We start from the raw sequence: 22539 nt of genomic DNA, 5'->3' as shown, positions 1-22539 counted from the left end.
GATAAAATAAGGGAAATCAGAGCTCGTACGGAAAGATACAGGTGTTCATTCTTTCTGCGCGCTATACAAGATTGGAATAATAGAGAATTGTGAAGGTGGTTCGATGAACCCTCTGCCAGGCAACAGGTATGGAGCTCCATCCCACAAACTTACATCCAGCACATGCACAACTCAATTTGTGCATGTCTGCATGCTTGCATTTAACATTCTGGCAGTTACACCTGTTATTAATGTATAAGCGTTTCACCCTTGCAAGGCTTACCTGATTCTTACATTAAGCTGTGATCTTGCATTGTCCATCACTTAAGTATGTTACCTAAGGAAATATATTCCTGAAATTTCATTAAACTTCATTAATTGCGTAACAGTGTTGTGATTTTCCCCCCATCGGTGTACATATATAAACAACCATTGAGAAGATTACATTTCAAATGGAAATTCTGAACTGATACCAACACTCCTTAGCTGCTAGACATATTATTTTTACAGACACTACCTTACATTGTAATCACAAAAAAATATTTAAGCATATGAAATGCAGCCCCAATTTGAATTTGTTCTCGAATACGTGATGAGTTACTGACATCCAAGCTCAAAATCACTCTGTCTACTGTTAAAAGGTTGGCAGCTGCTGGGAATCAGTGTGTTGGAAGAGCTAAGAGACATGTATCTGTGATACCAGTACTTCGAGTATTATCATTTCCTGTGGATCCTGTCTCTACTCGTTCAACTGACTGTGAGTGCAGTGTCACTGGTAGATCTACCCATCCCATATACGGTGGACAGGGACCAGGGAGGACTCAGGGTTCTGTACTGATACCCCTAACCAACAAGTTTGATGTGTTGCCTTTCACTGACACTGAAATAGTGGGACTCACTTCACCAGTTTTGCAAAAACCTATTTTGTACGGTGTCAAGAGGAGGCAAACATGAAAGGGTAGTGGTCTTATCAACAGCCACCAGTTCAAAAGCACTACAAATGATGGTTCCCCTTACGGAAATGGCAGCAAGAGAGAGTAAAGGACACCATGTCCACTCAGTGTGTATGCCTGGGACCTCATTCAACATGTTGAAGAGGCTATTTCAGCAGCCATATAGGGGACAGGGTGCAACCAACTGCAAATTGTGGTGCACTCTGGAACAAATGATGCCTGTCATCTGGGCTTCGATGTCATACTTTGGTCATTCTAGCAACTGATAATTTGCAACACTGTCCCCACAACTGATTATTGCGCTTTGGTTCAGAGTTGAGCAGAACGACTGAAGCAGTGACTATGAAGGTTCTGTGATAAGCTAGGCTGCGACTTCCTTGACTTGTACCACAGGGTTGGCAACTGTAGCTCCCCCCCTTCCCAAAATGGGTCGTGTGTGCACTACACTGATCATCAACTGAAATTTGTGACTGGACTGAGGACTTTATGCTACGTACAGCACAGTATGTTATCTTGGATGCACAGTCACCATCAGCTGTAGAAGTAACTTCACGTATGCTCAGGGAATGCTTGCTGTTCATATTGTATATTAATGACTTTGCAGAAAATATTAATAGTGAAGTCAGACTTTTTGCAGATGATTCAGTTATCTACAATGAAGTGCTGTGTGAAAGAATATGTATAAATAGGTGGTGCAAAGATGGCAACTTACTTTAAATGTTCAGAAATGTAAAACTGTGCACTTCACAAAATATAAAACCATAGTGTCCTATGCCTATAACATTAACAAGCCACTGTTGGAACTGGTCGACTTGAACAAATATCTGGGTGTAACACTTTGTAGGGATATGAAATGGGATGATCACATAGGCTCAGCCACAGGTAGATCAGGTGGCAGACTTTGGTTTATTGGTAGAACAACGGAGAATTGCAATCTGTCTAGAAAGGAGAATGCTTACAAATTGATCAACTGTATGGGACCCGTACCAGATAAGACTAGCAGCGAATATATAACATATACAGAGAAGGGCAGCATGAACGTTCACAAGTGTGTTTGATTCACGGGAGAGTGTCATAGAGATACTGAAGGAATTGAACTGGAAGACTCTTTAAGGAAGACGTAAACTACCCCAAGAAAGTTTACTAACGAAGTTTCAAGAACAGGCTTTAAATGATTACTATGTACTGCTCCTACAAGGATAATGAGGATAAGATTAGAATAATTACTGCACACTCAGAGGCATTCATTCAAACAATCTTTCCTCTCACCCTCCATACAGTCGTGGAATAGGAAGAAACCTTAATAACTGGTACAATTGGGTGTACCCTCTGCTGTGGACTTCACAATAGTTTTCAGAGTTCTTACAATCAGTCTGTTTCTAAATACACATATCTGAACAAATAACATGTGAAAAATTAGTTTCTGTATAACAAATTAGTCCAGAATAGGTACCAACTACAAACCCTTACCTGAAACAACAAATTTAAGAAATCCATTGGAAGTGGGTTTTCCACAGTCCACATTAAATATTCTTCCGTTGTCAACCCTTTCTCACTTGTTGCGTGTCTCCTGATATCTTTCATGACCATTTCCACATCTAACATTAAAGGAGAAATAAATTATTGAGTTGTATTTTTGGTTATACATCTTAAAAGCTTATCTTCAGCAAGTCAGAAATATGACTACACATCTAAAGCAAATAATTTAGTACTGCATGCTGCAGAGAGAAGTAACAAATTGTATATTTAATTCAAAATTTCTTTCACATGCTTATTGCATCATCTGTTAGGATGGACTGAAACATGTAGCATCAAGTTAGAACTACAGAAAGAGAGAGCAATTGTATGCCACAATGACTATCAGTCAAGAAGACTAATATGTCTAACATGATATAAAATGATACAAAGGCAAGTAAGACATTTAACACTAGGAAAAACACAGGGGTGAAAAGGGGGAAAAATAACTCGTAAGGAATTACAACATCATCAGTGCACAAGACATGTGATCATCAACTAGAAAACAATCACTGAGGATGTATGTGGGCTTAGCATCAGTCACTCTAGTGTACTAGTAAATGAATTTATACAATTTGAAAAACTTGAGTTTACTTTTTGAAACTGTGGATACAACATACTGTGGTTTCATAAGACGCACCTTTACGAGGACGCTGTGCTAAACACTAAAACAGTAACTAAAAAATGCGACTCATTCTTAGAGTGCAGAGGCACAGCAAATATTTTAATGTCACCTTTGAAATGTATGTCACTCACTGTATGAAGTGTTCGTGCAGTGTAGTTATTGCAAAGGCTAACAACAATATTACAGAAAGGACAGACTGTTACCATCCACCACGAGATGGCATTCGGTTGCAGACAGGCACAATGACAAAGACAGGTATAATATTTTAAGCTTTATCTGAAGTAGGGGAATAAAAAAAAATAAAAAATAAAAAAAATCACACACACACACACACACACACACACACACACACACACACACACACACACAAAACCAATGGACGCTGGAGCCTGACTCCAACTGATGTGAGAAGTAATCTAAGGGGATGGGGGAAACGAAAGGAAAGGAATGGGGAGGGTGAAATATAGCAGCTTAGGGAAAATTGCTGTACTGACTGAAATGTGAGAGCATGCAAGGATGTGGTGGGGACATGACAGGACTGCTAGGTGCACTGTCTGAGGGCTATCCTGGAGGAGGGGGGGGGGGTGACAAATAGTAGACAAGAGAGGAGAGAAGAGGAAAAGACTGTAGGTGTGTTGGAGAAACAGATGACGTGTGTAGTTCTAGAGTGACAGCTGGGAAGGGGCAGCTAGGTGAAGGACAGAGACTAGCAAAGATTGAGGCCAGGTGCGGGGTTGTGCGAATGAAGGACATGTTGTAGGGAGAACTCTCACCTGTGCTATTCACAAAACCTAGTATTAGTAAAAAAGATCCAGATGGTGCAGTTTGTGAGGCAACTATGACATCCAGCTGTTTGTTGACCACACTTAAGCCACTCATGCAGACAGGCAGCTTGTTAATTGTCATGCCCATGTAGAAAGCAGCACAGTGATTGCAGCTTAATTGGTAGGTTGCAGGGCTGCTTTCATAGGTGGCCCTGCCTTTGATGAGGTATGAAATGCCTGTGACAGGGCTGAGTTTTTTAAAGGTGGTATTGGGAGTCTGTATGGGACAGGTCTTGAACATAGGTCTATTGTGGTGACATTAGCCATGAGGCAAGGGATGGACAGGGATAATTCATAGGTTCAGTGGGCAGCAGAATGCCTCTGTAGGAGGGGCAGAACAGATACTGTGTAGGATATTCCTCACTTCAGGGCACAGGAAGAGTAGTCAAAATCCTGGTGGAGAATGTGATTCAGTTGCTCCAGTCCTGGGTGGTAGTGAGTGACATGGACAGTCCTCCGTGGCTGGACAGTGAGAATGTGGGAAGTGGTAGGTGGCTGAAGAGACAAAGCACGGGATTTAGTTTTCTGGAAAAGTTGGGAGGGTATTTTTGGTCTGTGAAGGCCTCATTGAGACCCTTACATATTTGGAGAGGACTTCTTATCACTGCAGATGTGGTTACGTTGGGTTGCTAGGCTGCATGGAAAGGACTTCTTGTTGTGGAACAGGTAGCATCTGTTGAAGTGGAATTATTATTAGTGGCTGGTAAATCTGATATGGATGAAGGTTACAATATAGCCATGCTTGAGGTGGAGGTCACCATCAAGGAAAGTGGCTTGTCAGATTCATGTGGACCAGCTGAAGTGAATGGGGGAGAAGGTGTTGAGCTTCTAGAGGAATGCAGATAGTGTGTCCTCATACACAGTCATGAAGATGTCATCAATGAATCTGAACCAGGTAAGAGGGTTTCAAATTATGGGTGGTTAGGAAGGGTTCCCCTAAGACAAACCATGAGTAGCTTAGCACAGCATTGTCCCATGCAGGTGCCCATTGCTCTAACAGGCACTTGTTTGTAGGTGAAGTCTCCAAAGGAGAAGTAACTGTGGAAAAGGATACAGTTGGCCATGGTGACTGGAAAGGAGGTTGTAAATTTGGGGTAAGTCTGGCATTGGGAAAGGGAATGTCCCAAGAGCAGCAAGCCTGTGAGCATTGGGGGATGCTAGCATAAAGTGAGGTGGCTTTGACAGCGACAGTAAGGGCACTGGATGGTAAAGGAACAGGAAAAGTGAAAGTCAGTGGAGGAATTGGTTGGTGTTTTTTATATAGAAGGGTAGGTTACGGGAAATACCTCCATCAACATCAAACTTACCGGCCAACAACAACGTCCCACTCCGGCAGCTGCCTCCCATGATGCATTGCATGTACCGCTATCTGCAACGGATTTATGGTCTTTTTTCTCTCAATTTTTATTTTATTGATAACTTAGCATGAACTGCAATTTACTGTTGTGTGTTCAACTAGCTTTTTGCTATAAATATTAGCTGTTTACTCCTTGTTCAATCATGACTGTCCCCCCCCCCCCCCCCCCCCCCCTCCACCCACTCCCCGCACGCACACACACGCACGCACGGAAATGAACAAATTGCAGTACAGTCATTAACAGTAAATAAAGATGTATTGTCAGAAAGCTGGTAATCAAAATGACTCAAAAGTAAAATATTTAACCAAGAAGAATCTTTATGTTCCACCTCAACAACTATCATTGAACTAACAGATACATGAATTTATTTTTATTGCTGAAGTCTCACAGCCAGATGAGAACTTTTAGGAAAATATCTGAGATGACTACAGATACTAATGAATACTGTAAAAACTTCTTGACCTTATGGTGACAACAAACTAAAGTAAAACATGAGTATCACATCAACCAGATGTTACACCACTTCACTGTGCCTCTTACAACTTCTTACACAAAATTTCAATCCCTGCCTACCTACTTGGAAAGAAAGGAGCAACAGAGTGCCATGCTGCATCCCTTAACTTGACAGCCAGTAGTCACAAGCTAGATTTTAGGTGAAAGTTTTACACTATTAAAGCACTACACACTGCAACACTAGGTAAAGAAAGTGAGGAAGCAATCCGCGTCAGTCTAGACATCAACATGGAAAAAAGTGACTGTGCGTTAAATTTTGGGTCATGTCAGGACCTAAAGGTTAGTTTTTGCCTTGGGTGCATTTTTCCATTTCAAGAACTAACTTTCTAATCATAGTATCTCTGTTAGTTACAAAATCAACTTTCAACAAATGTATAGCCATATTTCTGACTTTCTATGTACGTGCAAATAACATACCAACTTCACCGTACGGATCTAGAGAGAGTTCTTTAGATGATTTATTTTCACGGCGTACAAATAATAGAACATCAATCATGTGCTGCAACTCCTCTTCTGTGAGGACACCGTCTCTATCACCATCAAAAACTTTAAAACAAACTGAAACAAAATTTATGAAACTGCAAGATTACTCATCATTATTATTAAAAAGTTATGTTAAGAAGTTATCAACTGAGAGTGCAAGCATTTATCCTTGTTGATTCACTACAATGTTACATTTTTCAATAAAAATAAGTTAGAAACATAAATGCAGATCTAGATAATTTTTTTATGTAGATATTCAAAAAGTTATCTGACTTGCCATTACCAAATGAGCACAGAACTGCATCAGCTATACAAGTCCATTATATACTCACACTTTTGCCTCTCAGTGAGAGGGCCCCTGCACGCGGCAGATACACCACATGCCATTTCCTTGAAGTCGATGTGGCTGTCCCTATTCTCGTCAAACGCAGCGAAGACCCCGGCACAGACGGACAAGGGCACTGGGGGGCTGACCAGAGGCACCAGCGTGTCCAGGTCAAGCTTCCCCGTGCGTGACTGGCCCTTCAAAAGCCAGTAGCGCTTCTCCAGCTCTATGATATCACTCTCTTCCACTGAAACGCAAATCATTTTTTAACTATGCTGGAAGAACACTATTTTAAAAGTAATGTGTCTAATAAACTAACAAATGTTGCACAGATGCATACCCTTCTCTCGAAATCCCTTTTTCATTCGGTCACTTGCTCATGTTACGAGGGCTCTTCAAAAAATAAGTGACATTATAATGGCAGCCCAAATTAACTTTTATTGAACGCTGTTCTACACTTCCAACTGACAAAGGAAAGTGACTATTTTTCCACAGTCACCGAGTCCAAGCAAATAACGCACGAAATGTTCTACTGACCATTCAATCCTTTGACGACAGAAATATAGTCCTCGTCAGGGAGCAATATGAGAAGTGCCACGTGGACATCCTTATAGCTGGAAAATCGATTTCAAATTGCCAAAAAGATGGAAATTGTGAGGTACTGGACCTGGACTGTATGACAGATGCTTCCAAATTTCCCATCAAAAACTATAAAGCAAAGCTCATATTTGTACTCAGAGTAGAGAGTCGTACACAGAGTTGGGTGTTGTACTGTCACACAGGAAAATAATGTCTTCAGTGATTTTCCACACTTCTAGTTCTCTACGTCACTGTGCAGTGATGTCAGTGTCGCACAGTGTAAAAATGGAAGTAATGGTTGTGTTCTTTGCCATAAACTCTGTCAAAAGAACTCCTTCACAGCTGAAGGAATCACTGGCTCTGACCATCCCTGCTGATGCCACAACTTTGCATTTCTTCGACAGAGTCGAAGAGGGTCTCCACATTCTACAGATGCTCTCATTCCCGCAGGTGTGAAGCGTTGGGCCCATGGCCCACCACCAGTAACGATGTGGCTTATGAAATCATTGCCTTCCACTGACTAATGACAGAAGAAATCTAGAGATACAGTGAACTTCGCATCTTTGTGTGCAGGCAACACTGACAGCAAAAACCAGCTTGAGCATAATATTCAATACTGCAGACGATCTCTGACAATGGAATGAGCACTGGCTATTGAGATGTGCATCTGCCAAGCAATGTTCTCTATAATACGTCTACAGTTGCTAAGAAGTTATTCCTCAATTACCTGGACAATGTTGTCAGTGGTCAAGGTCAATGGCCTTCCTTCCTGATTGGTAACACCCACGTCCATCAAATTTTTGGCACCATTCCACTACAGCTGAATATGCCACTTGGTTCATGTATCACCAGAATTCCACACTCAATCTGTGAGTAATTTAGGCTTTGGCCCAGAAGAACCTTACTGCCTCAGGTACTTCAACTTTGGAGCACATTTCCAGTTGCAGTGCCATTTCAATTGCACAAACTGATGCACCCATTATCCGTGCTACAGCAGAATGGTGTCTGCAGGAAACCTAGATAATGTATTCTCGTTTGACACTGCATTACTATTTATTTATTTATTTTTTTTATTTATTTATTTTTTTATTTATTTATTTTTTTATTTATTTATTTTTTTATTTATTTATTTTTTTATTTATTTATTTATTTTTTTATTTATTTATTTATTTATTTATTTATCTTTTTGTGCAATGATCTTAGCATGGGCAGATCTGTGTAACTTACTTTCCCAATCACTATGTATATACAAACAGAAAACCTCCACTTGTGATCCACACAGTCATCAGCTCAGATAATAACACATTATCCACTTATATGAACAACCTTCAACATTAGTGCAACTATAATTCTGTCTCACCTGCATTCTCACATTCCACAGCTACGATCATGTGCTAAATACTTTTCATACCACCTCAAACACGTGGATGAGCTGCTCCTCTTTAAGATTTACATCAAATATTTCTGGCAATATAACTGAAATACAGCTGTCCAATAGCTTATGCATAAACTGTCACACAACAGCGACAGGCTCCTGGTTCCAATGTGAGACTTCACACAAACATAAAACGAAAATCTTTTTCATTAATCTCATCCGAGATGCTTTTCCCATAAGACTGAGATCTGCGTCGTTCATTTACTACCAGGTGACAAACTAAGCAGACGTAATGTACAGAAACAGCAAGATAGTCCTCCAATATGAAGTGGTAGCTCAAAATGTGTTGGAACTGAAGAAAATATTGAGAATGAAGATGAGATGTTACTAGTAACAATAACCCTAACTTACAAGATAAAGTTATGGATAGTTAATTACAAAAGGCCTGTTAATAACTTAAATCTAGACACATGCATATAAAAAAAAAACACATAAAGTGAAAGTTACACAGAACAAGACAACCAAATGAAATAAAAGACAACGAGGCAAGTGAGCAAACATCAGTTCCCATTCCCCCCCGCCTCTCTCTCTCTCTCTCTCTCTCTCTCTCTCTCTCTCTCTCTCTCTCTCTCTCTCTCATATATGCATATATATATTTTCAACATATAAACTCATCAACAAATCAACAATAACATGCCTGATTTTCTTTTAATATGAAGACTTACAATGAGTCACACCAGCAAGTGTTTGGTAGAAGGTTGGTGTTTCCAATTCATTGCTTAGAGTAACAGTACATGGCTCCGACAGCAACCAACGGCTCAATGAGGTCGCATCACGACGTGACAAGAGCCAGTCCCGGAATTCTTCGTATGACACACGATCTTTCTGGAGGGGAAAAAAATACAATTTTATGGAAGCCAAAGATATAAGGAGGATACCAGAATTTTCTGTTTTGTAAACCGATTACTAGAAGGCAGCCACAAATTTTGACTCATAATATACATTAAATCACACACAATATATAGAAAAAGGAACATTCCCTGTAAGTAGAAATTACAGCTGTTCTAATCTGTAGCATAGTTTTCATATAAAAAACAGAAAAAAATTAATAAATTACCACTATAAAAAGATTGCCAGATGCACTAACACTCATCCTGAAATGTCAAATGGGCAATAGGAAGTGGAGGTAATGGCTTGCACTTTCGAACTATTGTTATACAGTTCGGAAAGGAGAAGAGATAGAGGGAGTGGCATAAAAAATTGACATCATAAGAGGTGCTAAAGAATGAAATAAAGAGGCATAAACGAATATAAAAACAAAAAATAAATAATGAGTTAAAGACAAGAAAATTAACAAATCTGAAGCTAATACCGAGGGGGGGAAGACAGAAGCGGAAAATTAGGGTCAGAAAACAGGAAATGGGGAGGTGCGTAACAATACCAAGAGCTACTGGAGACTCAACTCTCAGGACTGTAATCAGTGGTTAGGAGTCAGTTCTTATGATTAAAGCACATCAGAGGAATTCTGTTGTTAATATACCTCCTGACCCTCACCTCAATGCAAATTATATAGGAGAACAAACACAGAATACATACAAGAGAAATGGGAATACAAGGTATGTGAGAAGAGGGGAAAGAATGGAACAGATAGAAGGAGAACAATAACAACAGACAAGAGGAGTGTATGTTGAAAACTGATGATATTTTGAAAAGGATAGATTGCTATTCACCATAGAGCAGATATGTTGAGTCACAGACAGGCACAACAAAAAGACTGCCAAACAAGTGAGCTTTCTTCCAAAAAGCCTCCTCCCGAAAAACACACACACACACACACACACACACACACACACACACACACACAAAGCACAAGTCGCACCCATGACCAATGCTTCTAGCCTCTGAGGCCAGACTGTGAGCATTTGTGCATGATGAGAGAAGCAAAATGGGTGGTGGACATCATGATGAGGCTGGGCTGGGGAGAAGGATGGGGGGGGGGGGGGGGGGGGGCTGTAGGCAGGGATAGCAGGATAGGAATGGACACTGGTCAGGTGATACTTGTGGGAGCACACAGAGACATGCTGGGAACAGGGCAGAGCCACTAGGTGCAGTTGTGGGGGTTAGATGGGGGGGCAGTGCAGGAGAGGGAGGGGAAGGGGAAGGGAACAGAAAGTAGAAGATCAGGAAAGTAAAAATACTTGTTGGTACATTGGTAGAGAGGTGGCCCAATAAGGGTGAGGTGAGGTGAATTGGGAGAAGGTGATAGGACAGAGAGAACGGAAACTACTGGGTGCAGGGTGTGGTAACAAAAGGTTACCATAGGTCGAAGCCAGATCGGTATCAGGACAGAAGAATGTGTTGCACTGATAACTTCCAGGCCTCACACTTAAAGTTCCCATCTCTGGCTGTAACCCTTCTTTGCATCAGTCCCTATACCAGTTCCAAACTGAACAATCCATAGCCCTCACCCACCTAATCCTTCACCTACACATCAACTCACCCAATGAACACACCCGTCAACTCCTATCCTTAATAAAAGTCCTCAATCTTTCCTCTCCCACATCCACACTGGCTGTTCAGAGCATCCTCCTACAGGCCAACCACAAATTAGAACAGCATGCCACCCTCCACCTCAAAAAACTATCCAATCTCCTGGTTTCCCACCTCCGGAAAGGCAACTCACTCACCCTCCACAACCTTTCCAGGAAACCTCAACCTCCTCTCATTGCACACAGACCAAGTCTCTCCCATCTACTCAATCTCTCACATCCAGCTCCACTCCCCCCAAAACCTCAAAATTCTAATCAATACAATCTGGAACCACAACACCCTAATTCAGTAGTTAACCTATCCTCCCAACCTCTCTCCCAATCCGAAACTTCTGTCCTATCCAAAGGCCTCACCTTCAGCCCTACTCCTAGATTCAACCAAACAGCCCTCATCAAAGATTTACTGTCCTACACTCGTACTCTCTGCTGGAAATATCACTTTGCCATGAAGAAAAATAATCCTAATCCTACTCCTAATGATCCAACTCCCCAAGACACTATCCAAATTGAACCCTGCCTGGAACAGTTCCATCCTCTGTCACAGCGGGACCCACCTCCTCTTCCTCGAAATCACCCTCTCCGAACCTTCCAGGAATTTCTCACGTCCAGCCTTGCCTCTCAATCCTTCTCGAAAAACCTTAATCCTACTCCCAACATCACCACTGCTGAAGCCCAGGCTATCCGTGATATGAAGGCTGACCGATCCATTGTCATTCTTCCGGCGGACAAGGGTTCCACGACCGTGGTACTTTATTGTCGGGAGTATGTGGCTGAGGGACTGCATCAGCTTTCAGACAACACTACATACAAAGTTTGCCAAGGTAATCCCATTCCTGATGTCCAGGCGGAGCTTCAAGGAATCCTCAGAACCTTAGGCCCCCTACAAAACCTTTCACCTGACTCCATCAACCTCCTGACCCCACCGACACCCCGCACCCCTACCTTCTACCTACTTCCTAAAATTCACAAACCCAATCATCCCGGCCGCCCCATTTTAGCTGGTTACCAAGCCCCCACAGAACGTATCACTGCCTACGTAGATCAACACCTTTAACCCATTACATGCAGTCTCCCATCCTTCATCAAAGACAGCAACCACTTTCTCGAACGCCTGGAATCCGTACCCAATCTGTTACCCCAGGAAACCATCCTTGTAACCATTGATGCCACTTCCTTATACACAAATATTTCACACGTCCAGGGCCTCGCTGTGATGGAGCACTTCCTTTCACGCCGATCACCTGCCACCCTACCTAAAACCTCTTTCCTCATTACCTTAGCCAGGTTCATCCTGACTCACAACTTCTTCACTTTCGAAGGCCAGACATACCAACAATTAAAGGGAACAGCCATGGGTACCAGGATGGCCCCCCTCATACGCCAATCTATTTATGGGTCGCTTAGAGGAAGCCTTCTTGGTTACCCAGGCCTGTCAACCCAAAGTTTGGTACAGATTTATTGATGACATCTTCATGATCTGGACTCTCAGTAAAGAAGAACTCCAGAATTTCCTCTGCAAGCTCAACTCCTTTGCTTCCATCAGATTCACCTGGTCCTACTCAAAATTCCATGCCACTTTCCTTGACGTTGACCTCCATCTGCCCAATGGCCAGCTTCACACATCCGTCCACATCAAACCCACCAACAAGCAACAGTACCTCCATTACGACAGCTGCCACCCATTCCATATCAAACGGTCCCTTCCCTACAGCCTAGGTCTTCGTGGGAAACGAATCTGCTCCAGTCGTGAATCCCTGAACCAACAACCTGAAAACAGCTTTCGCATCCCGCAACAACCCTCCCGACCTGGTACAGAAGCAAATAACCACAGCCACTTCCTCTTCCCCTCAAACCCAGAACCTCCCACAGAAGAACCCCAAAAGTGCCCCACTTGTGACAGGATACTTTCCGGGAGTGGATCAGACTCTGAATGTGGCTCTCCAGCAGGGATACGACTTCCTCAAATCCTGCCCTGAAATGAGATCCATCCTTCATGAAATCCTCCCCACTCCACCAACAGTGTCTTTCGGCCGTCCACCTAACCTTCGTAACCTCTTGGTTCATCCCTACCCTCTGACTCCTACCCTTGTAACCACCCCCGGTGTAAAACCTGTCCCATGCACCCTCCCACCACCACCACCTACTCCAGTCCTTAACCCGGAAGGTGTACACGATCAAAGGCAGAACCACATGTGGAAGCACCCACGTGATTTACCAACTGACCTGCCTACACTGTGAAGCTTTCTGGCACAGTGTTATACCGTCCGGGTTATCTGGATACTTCCCACTAACACCAACCTGTCAGAACTCCGGAGATGGGAACTTGTCCTTCAGTATATCCTCTCTTCCCATTACCCACCAGGCCTCAACCTCTGCTAATTTCAAGTTGCCGCCACTCATACCTCACCTTTCAACAACATCTTTGCCTCTGTACTTCCGCCTCGACTGACATCTCTGCCCAAACTCTTTGCCTTTACAAATGTCTGCTTGTGTCTGTATATGTGCGGATGGATGTGTGTGCGTATACCTGTCCTTTTTCCCCCTAAGGTAAGTCTTTCCGCTCCCATGATTGGAACAACTCCTTACCCTCTCCCTTGAAACCCACATCCTTCCATCTTTCCCTCTCCTTCCCTCTTTCCTGATGAAGCAACCGTGGGTTGTGAAAGCTTGAATTTTGTATGTGTGTTTGTGTGTCTATCAACATACCAACACTTTCGTTTGGTAAGTTACATCATGTTTGTTTTATATATAAGTGTTGGTATGTTGATGGACACACAAACAAACACAAGCTTGTGCCTGTGTATATGCGGATGGATACGTTTGTGTGTGTGCGCGCGCGCGCGCGCGAGAGAGTGTATACCTGTCCTTTTTTCCGCCCTAAGGTATGCCTTTCCGCTCCCGGGATTGGAATGACTCCTTATCATCTCCCTTAAAACCTACATCCTTTCGTCTTTCCCTTTCCTTCCCTCATTCCTGACGAAGCAACCGTTTGTTGCGAAAGCTTGAATTTTGTGTGTATGTTTGTGTGTCTATCGACCTGCCAGCGCTTTTGCTATATATATATATATATGAAAGCACCCACGTGATCTACCAACTGACCTGCCTACACTGTGATGCATTCTATGTGGGAATGACCAGCAACAAACTGTCCATTCGCATGAATGGACACAGGCAGACAGTGTTTGTTGGCAATGAGGATCACCCTGTGGCTAAACATGCCTTGGTGCACGACCAGCACATCTTGGCGCAGTGTTACACCGTCCGGGTTATCTGGATACTTCCTACTGACACCAACCTATCCGAACTCCGGAGATGGGAACTTGCTCTTCAATATATCCTCTCTTCCCGTTATCCACCAGGCCTCAATCTCCGCTAATTTCAAGTTGCCGCCACTCATACCTCACCTGTCATTCAACAACATCTTTGCCTCTGCACTTCTGCCTCGACTGACATCTCTGCCCAAACTCTTTGTCTTTAAATATGTCTGCTTGTGTCTGTATATGTGTGGATGGATATGTGTGTGTGTGTGCGAGTGTGTACCCGTCCTTTTTTCCCCCTAAGGTAAGTCTTTCCGCTCCCGGGACTGGAATGACTCCTTACCCTCTCCCTTAAAACCCACATCCTTCCCTCTTTCCCTCTCCTTCCCTCTTTCCTGATGAGGCAACAGTTTGTTGCGAAAGCTTGAATTTTGTGTGTATGTTTGTGTTCGTTTGTGTGACTGTCGACCTGCCAGCACTTTCATTTGGTAAGTCACATCATCTTTGTTTTTAGATATATTTTTCCTTCGTGGAATGTTTCCTTCTATTATAACCATATCATTAATTTGAACCCAACAATTACGTTTGTTATTGTCGCCTTTGCATTTCGAAATCTTTCCTGTCGTCTTATTTCTCTTTTTTCTCTTTATTTTCTCTTTCTGTTTTTACCAGTAGTTTCGCTTTGTATTCACCTTCCCCTTTTACCGTAATCTACTATAAAATTTTATCCCGCCATATATATGCTCAACAATACGTAACCCACTTCCCAACCATAATCAAAAGATTTTATTTTCCGCTTTCAACACTACCGCTGCTATAAAATCCACCGTTTCTAGTTCAATAACAGCTGCTTTCACGTATTTAACAACCATTTCGGCTAGTTCTAATAACTTTAACTTTATTTCCGCTTCCGTTTTTCGCACATCACTGATCATTTTAGCCGCTCCCCACAGGTTTTAACGTCATTTTTTCTGCAATTGTTAGCCCCATTTTCGTAATCTTTCACCACAACACCACTCCTTTAATACGTTTTTTCGAAATTTTCCCGAATTTCTCCGTCCTTTAACGTGATTTAGCGGCAACACAACCACCTAACCTTTTTGCACATCGCTGTCTACCAACCCAAGTTCACAAGATCAACTTAACCAACACTTTTTCGCCTTTTTTCATACCAGATCTCCAATTGCTTTCTAGTTCACCTTTATCTCTCCCCATATATTTCTATCTTTCTTTTTCATTTCAACCTCATGTTAAACTTTCCACCTTCTAATACCATGTCACCCTCACAACACCCCCACAACGACCCCATTAAGTTTTATTTACATTCCCTCTGCAAACATGCCTTCACCCTAGCCAGATTACGCTCACATATTTTATTTTCTCAGGCTTGTCTGACATTTGGCATAACCCCCAAAGGCCTCACACTTAAAGTTCCCATCTCTGGCTGCAACCCTTCTTTCCATCAGTCCCTATACCAGTTCCAAACTGAACAATCCATTGCCCTCACCCACCTAATCCTTCACCTACACATCAACTCAGCCAATGAACACACCCGTCAACTCCTATCCTTAATAAAAGTCCTCAATCTTTCCTCTCCCACATCCACACCGGCTATTCAGAGCATCCTCCTACAGGCCAACCGCCAATTAGAACTGCATGCCACCCTTCACCTCAAAAAACTATCCAATCTCCTGGTTTCCCACCTCCGGAAAGGCAACTCACTCACCCTTCACAACCTTTCCAGCAAACCTCAACCTCCTCTCATTGCACACAAACCCAGTCTCTCCCATCTACTCAATCTCCCACTTCCAGCTCCACTCCCTCCAAAACCTCAAAATTCCGATCAACACAATCTGGCACCACAACACCCTAATTCAGTAGTTAACCTTTCCTCCAAACCTCTCTCCCAATCCGAAACCTCTGTCCTATCCAAAGGCCTCACCTTCAGCCCTACTCCCAGATTCAACCAAACAGCCCTCGTCAAAGATTTACTGTCCTACACTCGTACTCTCTGCTGGAAGTATCACTTTGCCACGAAGAAAAATGATCCTAATCCTACCCCTAATGATCCAACTCCCCAAGACACTATCCAAATTGAACCCTGCCTGGAACAGTTCCGTCCTCCGTCACAGCGGGACCCACCTCCTCTTCCTCAAAATCACCCTCTCCAAACCTTCCAGGAATTTCTGACTTCCAGCCTTGCCTCTCAATCCTTCTTAAAAAACCTTAATCCTACTCCCAACATCACCACTGCTGAAGCCCAGGCTATCCGTGATATGAAGGCTGACCGGTCCATCGTCATTCTTCCGGCGGACAAGGGTTCCACGACCGTGGTACTTGATCGTCGGGAGTATGTGGCTGAGGGACTGCGTCAGCTTTCAGACAACACCACATACAAAGTTTGCCAAGGTAATCCCATTCCTGATGTCCAGGCAGAGCTTCAAGGAATCCTCAGAACCTTAGGCCCCCTACAAAACCTTTCACCTGACTCCATCAACCTCCTGACCCCACCGACACCCCGCACCCCTACCTTCTACCTTCTTCCTAAAATTCACAAACCCAATCATCCCGGCCGCCCCATTGTAGCTGGTTACCAAGCCCCCACAGAACGTACCTCTGCCTACGTGGATCAACACCTTCAACCCATTACATGCAGTCTCCCATCCTTCATCAAAGACACCAACCACTTTCTCGAACGCCTGGAATCCTTACCCAATCCGTTACCCCCAGAAACCATCCTTGTAACCATTGATGCCACTTCCTTATACACAAATATCCCGCACGTCCAGGGCCTCGCTGCGATGGAGCACTTCCTTTCATGCCGATCACCTGCCACCCTACCTAAAACCTCTTTCCTCATTACCTTAGCCAGCTTCATCCTGACCCACAACTTCTTCACTTTTGAAAACCAGACATACCAACAATTAAAGGGAACAGCCATGGGTACCAGGATGGCCCCCTCGTACGCCAACCTATTCATGGGTCGCTTAGAGGAAGCCTTCTTGGTTACCCAGGCCTGCCAACCCAAAGTTTGGTACAGATTTATTGATGAATTCTTCATGATCTGGACTCTCAGTGAAGAAGAACTCCAGAATTTCCTCTCCAACCTCAACTCCTTTGGTTCCATCAGATTCACCTGGTCCTACTCCAAATCCCATGCCACTTTCCTTGATGTTGACCTTCACCTGTCCAATGGCCAGCTTCACACGTCTGTCCACATCAAACCCACCAACAAGCAACAGTACCTCCATTACGACAGCTGCCACCCGTTCCACATCAAACGGTCCCTTCCCTACAGCCTAGGTCTTCGTGGCAAGCGAATCTGCTCCAGTCCGGAATCCCTGAAGCATTACACCAACAACCTGACAACAGCTTTCGCATCCCGCAACTACCCTCCCGACCTGGTACAGAAGCAGATAACCAGAGCCACTTCCTCATCCTCTCAAACCCAGAACCTCCCACAGAAGAACCACAAAAGTGCCCCACTTGTGACAGGATACTTTCCGGGACTGGATCAGATTCTGAATGTGGCTCTCCAGCAGGGATACGACTTCCTCAAATCCTGCCCTGAAATGAGATCCATCCTTCATGAAATCCTCCCCACTCCACCAAGAGTGTCTTTCCGCCGTCCACCTAACCTTCGTAACCTCTTAGTTCATCCCTATGAAATCCCCATACCACCTTCCCTACCCTCTGGCTCCTACCCTTGTAACCGCCCCCGGTGTAAAACCTGTCCCATGCACCCTCCCACCACCACCTACTCCAGTCCTGTAACCCGGAAGGTGTACACAATCAAAGGCAGAGCCACGTGTGAAAGCACCCACGTGATCTACCAACTGACCTGCCTACACTGTGATGCATTCTATGTGGGAATGACCAGCAACAAACTGTCCATTCGCATGAATGGACACAGGCAGACAGTGTTTGTTGGCAATGAGGATCACCCTGTGGCTAAACATGCCTTGGTGCACGACCAGCACATCTTGGCGCAGTGTTACACCGTCCGGGTTATCTGGATACTTCCTACTGACACCAACCTATCCGAACTCCGGAGATGGGAACTTGCTCTTCAATATATCCTCTCTTCCCGTTATCCACCAGGCCTCAATCTCCGCTAATTTCAAGTTGCCGCCACTCATACCTCACCTGTCATTCAACAACATCTTTGCCTCTGCACTTCTGCCTCGACTGACATCTCTGCCCAAACTCTTTGTCTTTAAATATGTCTGCTTGTGTCTGTATATGTGTGGATGGATATGTGTGTGTGTGTGCGCGCGAGTGTGTACCCGTCCTTTTTTCCCCCTAAGGTAAGTCTTTCCGCTCCCGGGACTGGAATGACTCCTTACCCTCTCCCTTAAAACCCACATCCTTTCGTCTTTCCCTCTCCTTCCCTCTTTCCTGATGAGGCAACAGTTTGTTGCGAAAGCTTGAATTTTGTGTGTATGTTTGTGTGACTGTCGACCTGCCAGCACTTTCATTTGGTAAGTCACATCATCTTTGTTTTTAGATATATTTTTCCTTCTAAAAACAAAGATGATGTGACTTACCAAATGAAAGTGCTGGCAGGTCGACAGACACACAAACGAACACAAACATACACACAAAATTCAAGCTTTCGCAACAAACTGTTGCCTCATCAGGCAAGAGGGAAGGAGAGGGAAAGACGAAAGGATGTGGGTTTTAAGGGAGAGGGTAAGGAGTCATTCCAGTCCCGGGAGCGGAAAGACTTACCTTAGGGGGGAAAATGGACGGGTATACACTCGCACACACACACAAATATCCATCCACACATATACATACACATCATGATATATATATGATGATGTGACTTACCAAACGCTGGCACGTCGATAGACACACAAACAAACACAAACATACACACAAAATTCTAGCTTTCGCAACCAACGGTTGCCTCGTCAGGAAAGAGGGAAGGAGAGGGAAAGACGAAAGGATTTGGGTTTTAAGGGAGAGGGTAAGGAGTCATTCCAATCCCGGGAGCGGAAAGACTTACCTTAGGGGGAAAAAAGGACGGGTATACACTCGCGCACACACACACACACACATATCCATCCACACATATACAGACACAAGCAGACATATACAGAGGCAAAGAGTTTGGGCAAAGAGGCAAAGAGTTTGAACACCTCTGCAATCTTTTTGTTGTGCCTGTAAAATATCAACACCATATATTGTTGGAGTCATCAGTACAAATACTGGTTTGATGCAGCTCTTCATGCTAGTCTATCCTGTGCAAGCCTCTTTATCTCTGAAAACTACTGCAACCTACATGCATTTGAGCCTGCTTTCTGTATTAATCCTTTGGTCTCCCTTTATAATTCTCACGTCCTGAATTTTCCTCCATTACAAAACTGACTATTCCTTTATGCTTCAGGATGTGTTCTGCCAACCAGTTCCTTCTTTTAGTCTAGGTGCACCCAATTTCTTTTTACCCATTTTAATACAGTAATTTTAGAAACTATAAGTTTGATTTCTCATGCAGAGGAAGTTTTACTTAGGGTGATATGTAGAAGGTTGGGAAAAAGTGTTTCACAGGAACAATATGGATTTAGAAGAGGGAAAGGTACAAGAGATGCAACTGAACTGTTGTACTAGTTTCACTGATTTGGAGAAAGCCATTACTAGAGCCCATAGGAATACATTAATGGAGATTTTAAAGAAAGAATGAAAAGATAAATGGCCGATTAAGAATCTATACCTGCAACAGAAAAAAAAGGATACAGACTGAGAATGAGGTGACAAAAGGAAACCACAAATGGAAGAGGAGTAAAGCAAGGCTGCTGTCTCTCCCCAATATTGTTTAACATGTATTTGGGACACATTATTCAGATATGTTGGAAATGAAAAAGGGGAGTGTTGGTTGGTGATAGGAGGATAGAATGTATTTGATATGCAAATGATGTGGTATTACTGGCAGAGAGCGAAAGTTGTTAGAAGAATTATCAGGGTTGCCACAAATTTCCCCAAATGAAATTCCCTGATATTTCCCTTATTTCCAAACAAGTTTTAGCATTTTTCCCTAACAAATTTTGAGATATCAAGGGTAAGGAAAGACATCAGATGACAGAAAAATGTAAGGACTTCTGTATTTCTAATGGTGTGAGCAACAATCTTAAGTACTAACATCAACATCTTACGTAATGACCTGCTTTTAGATGGAGAAAGCAAGCCAAATGGTATATATGTTTCATTAATACCACTGGTGCTATTTTATTTCAATAAAGCAAAACACATTTGCAGACAAATGCATTTTGTTGGAGTCGCAAGAATGGTTTAAAATACCTTCACAATTTCAGAAATAACCTCAGAAAAAAGTAGGCCTCCTGAAAGAAATGTATGAGGTGGGGAAGAGTTGTGTAAACCAACACTGTAGGTGACTGCGAATAAAATGTTGGTTCTACTATGTTCGTTATTACTGGTTATTGCCCACTCTGTAATGTCTATTATTCTACAGGTATTGTGTATTTCTTGAAAGAAAAATCACACGAGTCCACAGTGTACAAACTGCCAGCGACTGCCACAATTTTCTTCTTCTTATCATCCATACTTTCTAAGATATGAACTACTTTCAAACAGCCAAAATGTACTAGAATAAATAAAATGTCTATAAAGCGCCACACTGTACAGTATATTTATGGTGACACAGTCGCAATTCTTGAAATCTATTGCCCATGGCCTCTGGCATGCCGAGGAGCACCACAGTCCTGGGTCCACGGATAAACCAAGAAATCTGCCGCATTGCACCACACACAGACAGGCCCAGCTTGCGGACAGATTGGCGAGACTAGATCCAACAGGCAGGGCCCGCATGTTAGTGGGAAAATTTGGGTTTCAGATCGGCAGGCCTGATCCATTGGAAATACCCACAGAAATGGCCTGTGGTTTTGGCTCGTCATGGAAGTACACCCATTTGACCAGCTATTCACACGTCACAGGCACCATGTTGAAATGAGACTGCAGTGATCACCCATGCAACAGATAAATTGGGCAAATAGTCTGAGAATCAATACTAATGAGGATAGGTAGCAACTCACCATAAAGATGATCACTGAGCCACAGACAGGCACATAGAAAAGACAATCACATTCTCACAACTTAATTTTTGGCCATAGCCTTTGTCAGAAAATGAGAGCGCACACACATACACACAACTCCTGCACACGACCGTTGTCTCTGTCCGCTGCGTCAACAAGCTCTGAGAATCACATGCAAACAAACCACTCCTCACGCCGCCCTGCCTCTCATTGGCAGCTGCTAGGCTAGCAGCAAGTAGTGGTGGCAGTACTGACTGCAAGCTGAGGAGAGGGGTGGGAAAGGAAGAAGCAGTAGGAATGAGAGAGTCAGGAAACGGCACACGTACTCACCTGCACCCAGACAGCGACAAAGAGTGACAACTCAGTAAACAAACAATTTCATACTACTGACTCAAAAACTAAATATTTCCTTTTTTTTCCAAATTTCTCTGATATTTCAGATACATTTGAAATTACCTGATTTCCAGAACTTGTGGCAACCCTAATTATATAAGAACTATGATGAATTCTAAATGTGAATTCATAAGAAAAAGACATAATGTATGGCAATGAGTGCAAGAAACGTAAGAACGACTATAAAGTTATTACAGGAATATACACAAGAAGTTAGTTTTTTCCAAATATATGGGAAGCATAATTACAGAACACGAGACACAACAAGGAGGTGAAAATGCATACAGCAATTCCCAAGACAGCATTTAATAAGAAAGGGAGGCTTCTATGTGGATGCATGGACAGGAACCTGAGGAAGAGCCTGGCAAAGTACTTTTATGGAGCATGACATTACACAGAGCTGAGAAAGAATGCTGATGAAAGAAGAATACAAGCAACTGAGATGTGGATTTGGAGGAGGATGGAAGGGATAAAATGGGTTGATGCAGAGAGAAATGATGTGTTGAGAAGAGTGGGAGAAGAGAGAGGAGTTTTAAAGGTAATCAGTATGAGAAAACACCAATGGTTTGGAAACTGGATGAGAAGAGATTGTTTACTGATGGATGCTATGGAAAGAACAGTGAACAAAAGAAGAAAAAGCTGCAGACAGTACTAGGTGGTGGATAGTATAAGGATAGAAAACAATTATGAGAAAACTAAGAGGGTAGCAAATGAAAGCACTGTATGGAGAGCTACATGTAAAGACGTGCTCTAGGGCAG

General features: G+C 43.2%; 1 protein-coding gene across 1 annotated transcript in view; it reads right to left on the bottom strand.

Annotated features, from left to right (window-relative positions):
* LOC126100361 (ubiquitin carboxyl-terminal hydrolase 32) overlaps positions 1-22539 on the bottom strand; it is a 228826-nt gene that overhangs the window by 182257 nt on the left and 24030 nt on the right. Inside the window, exons 5-8 of the mRNA XM_049910971.1 lie at positions 9255-9410; positions 6583-6822; positions 6185-6325; positions 2403-2530 (exon numbers count right to left, since the gene is read on the bottom strand). Of these exons, the coding sequence (XP_049766928.1) occupies positions 2403-2530; positions 6185-6325; positions 6583-6822; positions 9255-9410 (665 nt within the window). The remainder of the gene's footprint in view (positions 1-2402; positions 2531-6184; positions 6326-6582; positions 6823-9254; positions 9411-22539) is intronic.

Source organism: Schistocerca cancellata, chromosome 9 (assembly GCF_023864275.1).
Source record: "Schistocerca cancellata isolate TAMUIC-IGC-003103 chromosome 9, iqSchCanc2.1, whole genome shotgun sequence".
NCBI lineage: Eukaryota > Metazoa > Arthropoda > Insecta > Orthoptera > Acrididae > Schistocerca > Schistocerca cancellata.
The sequence above is the reverse complement of the archived record's forward strand: the minus strand, read 5'-3'. Positions and strand labels throughout refer to the sequence as shown.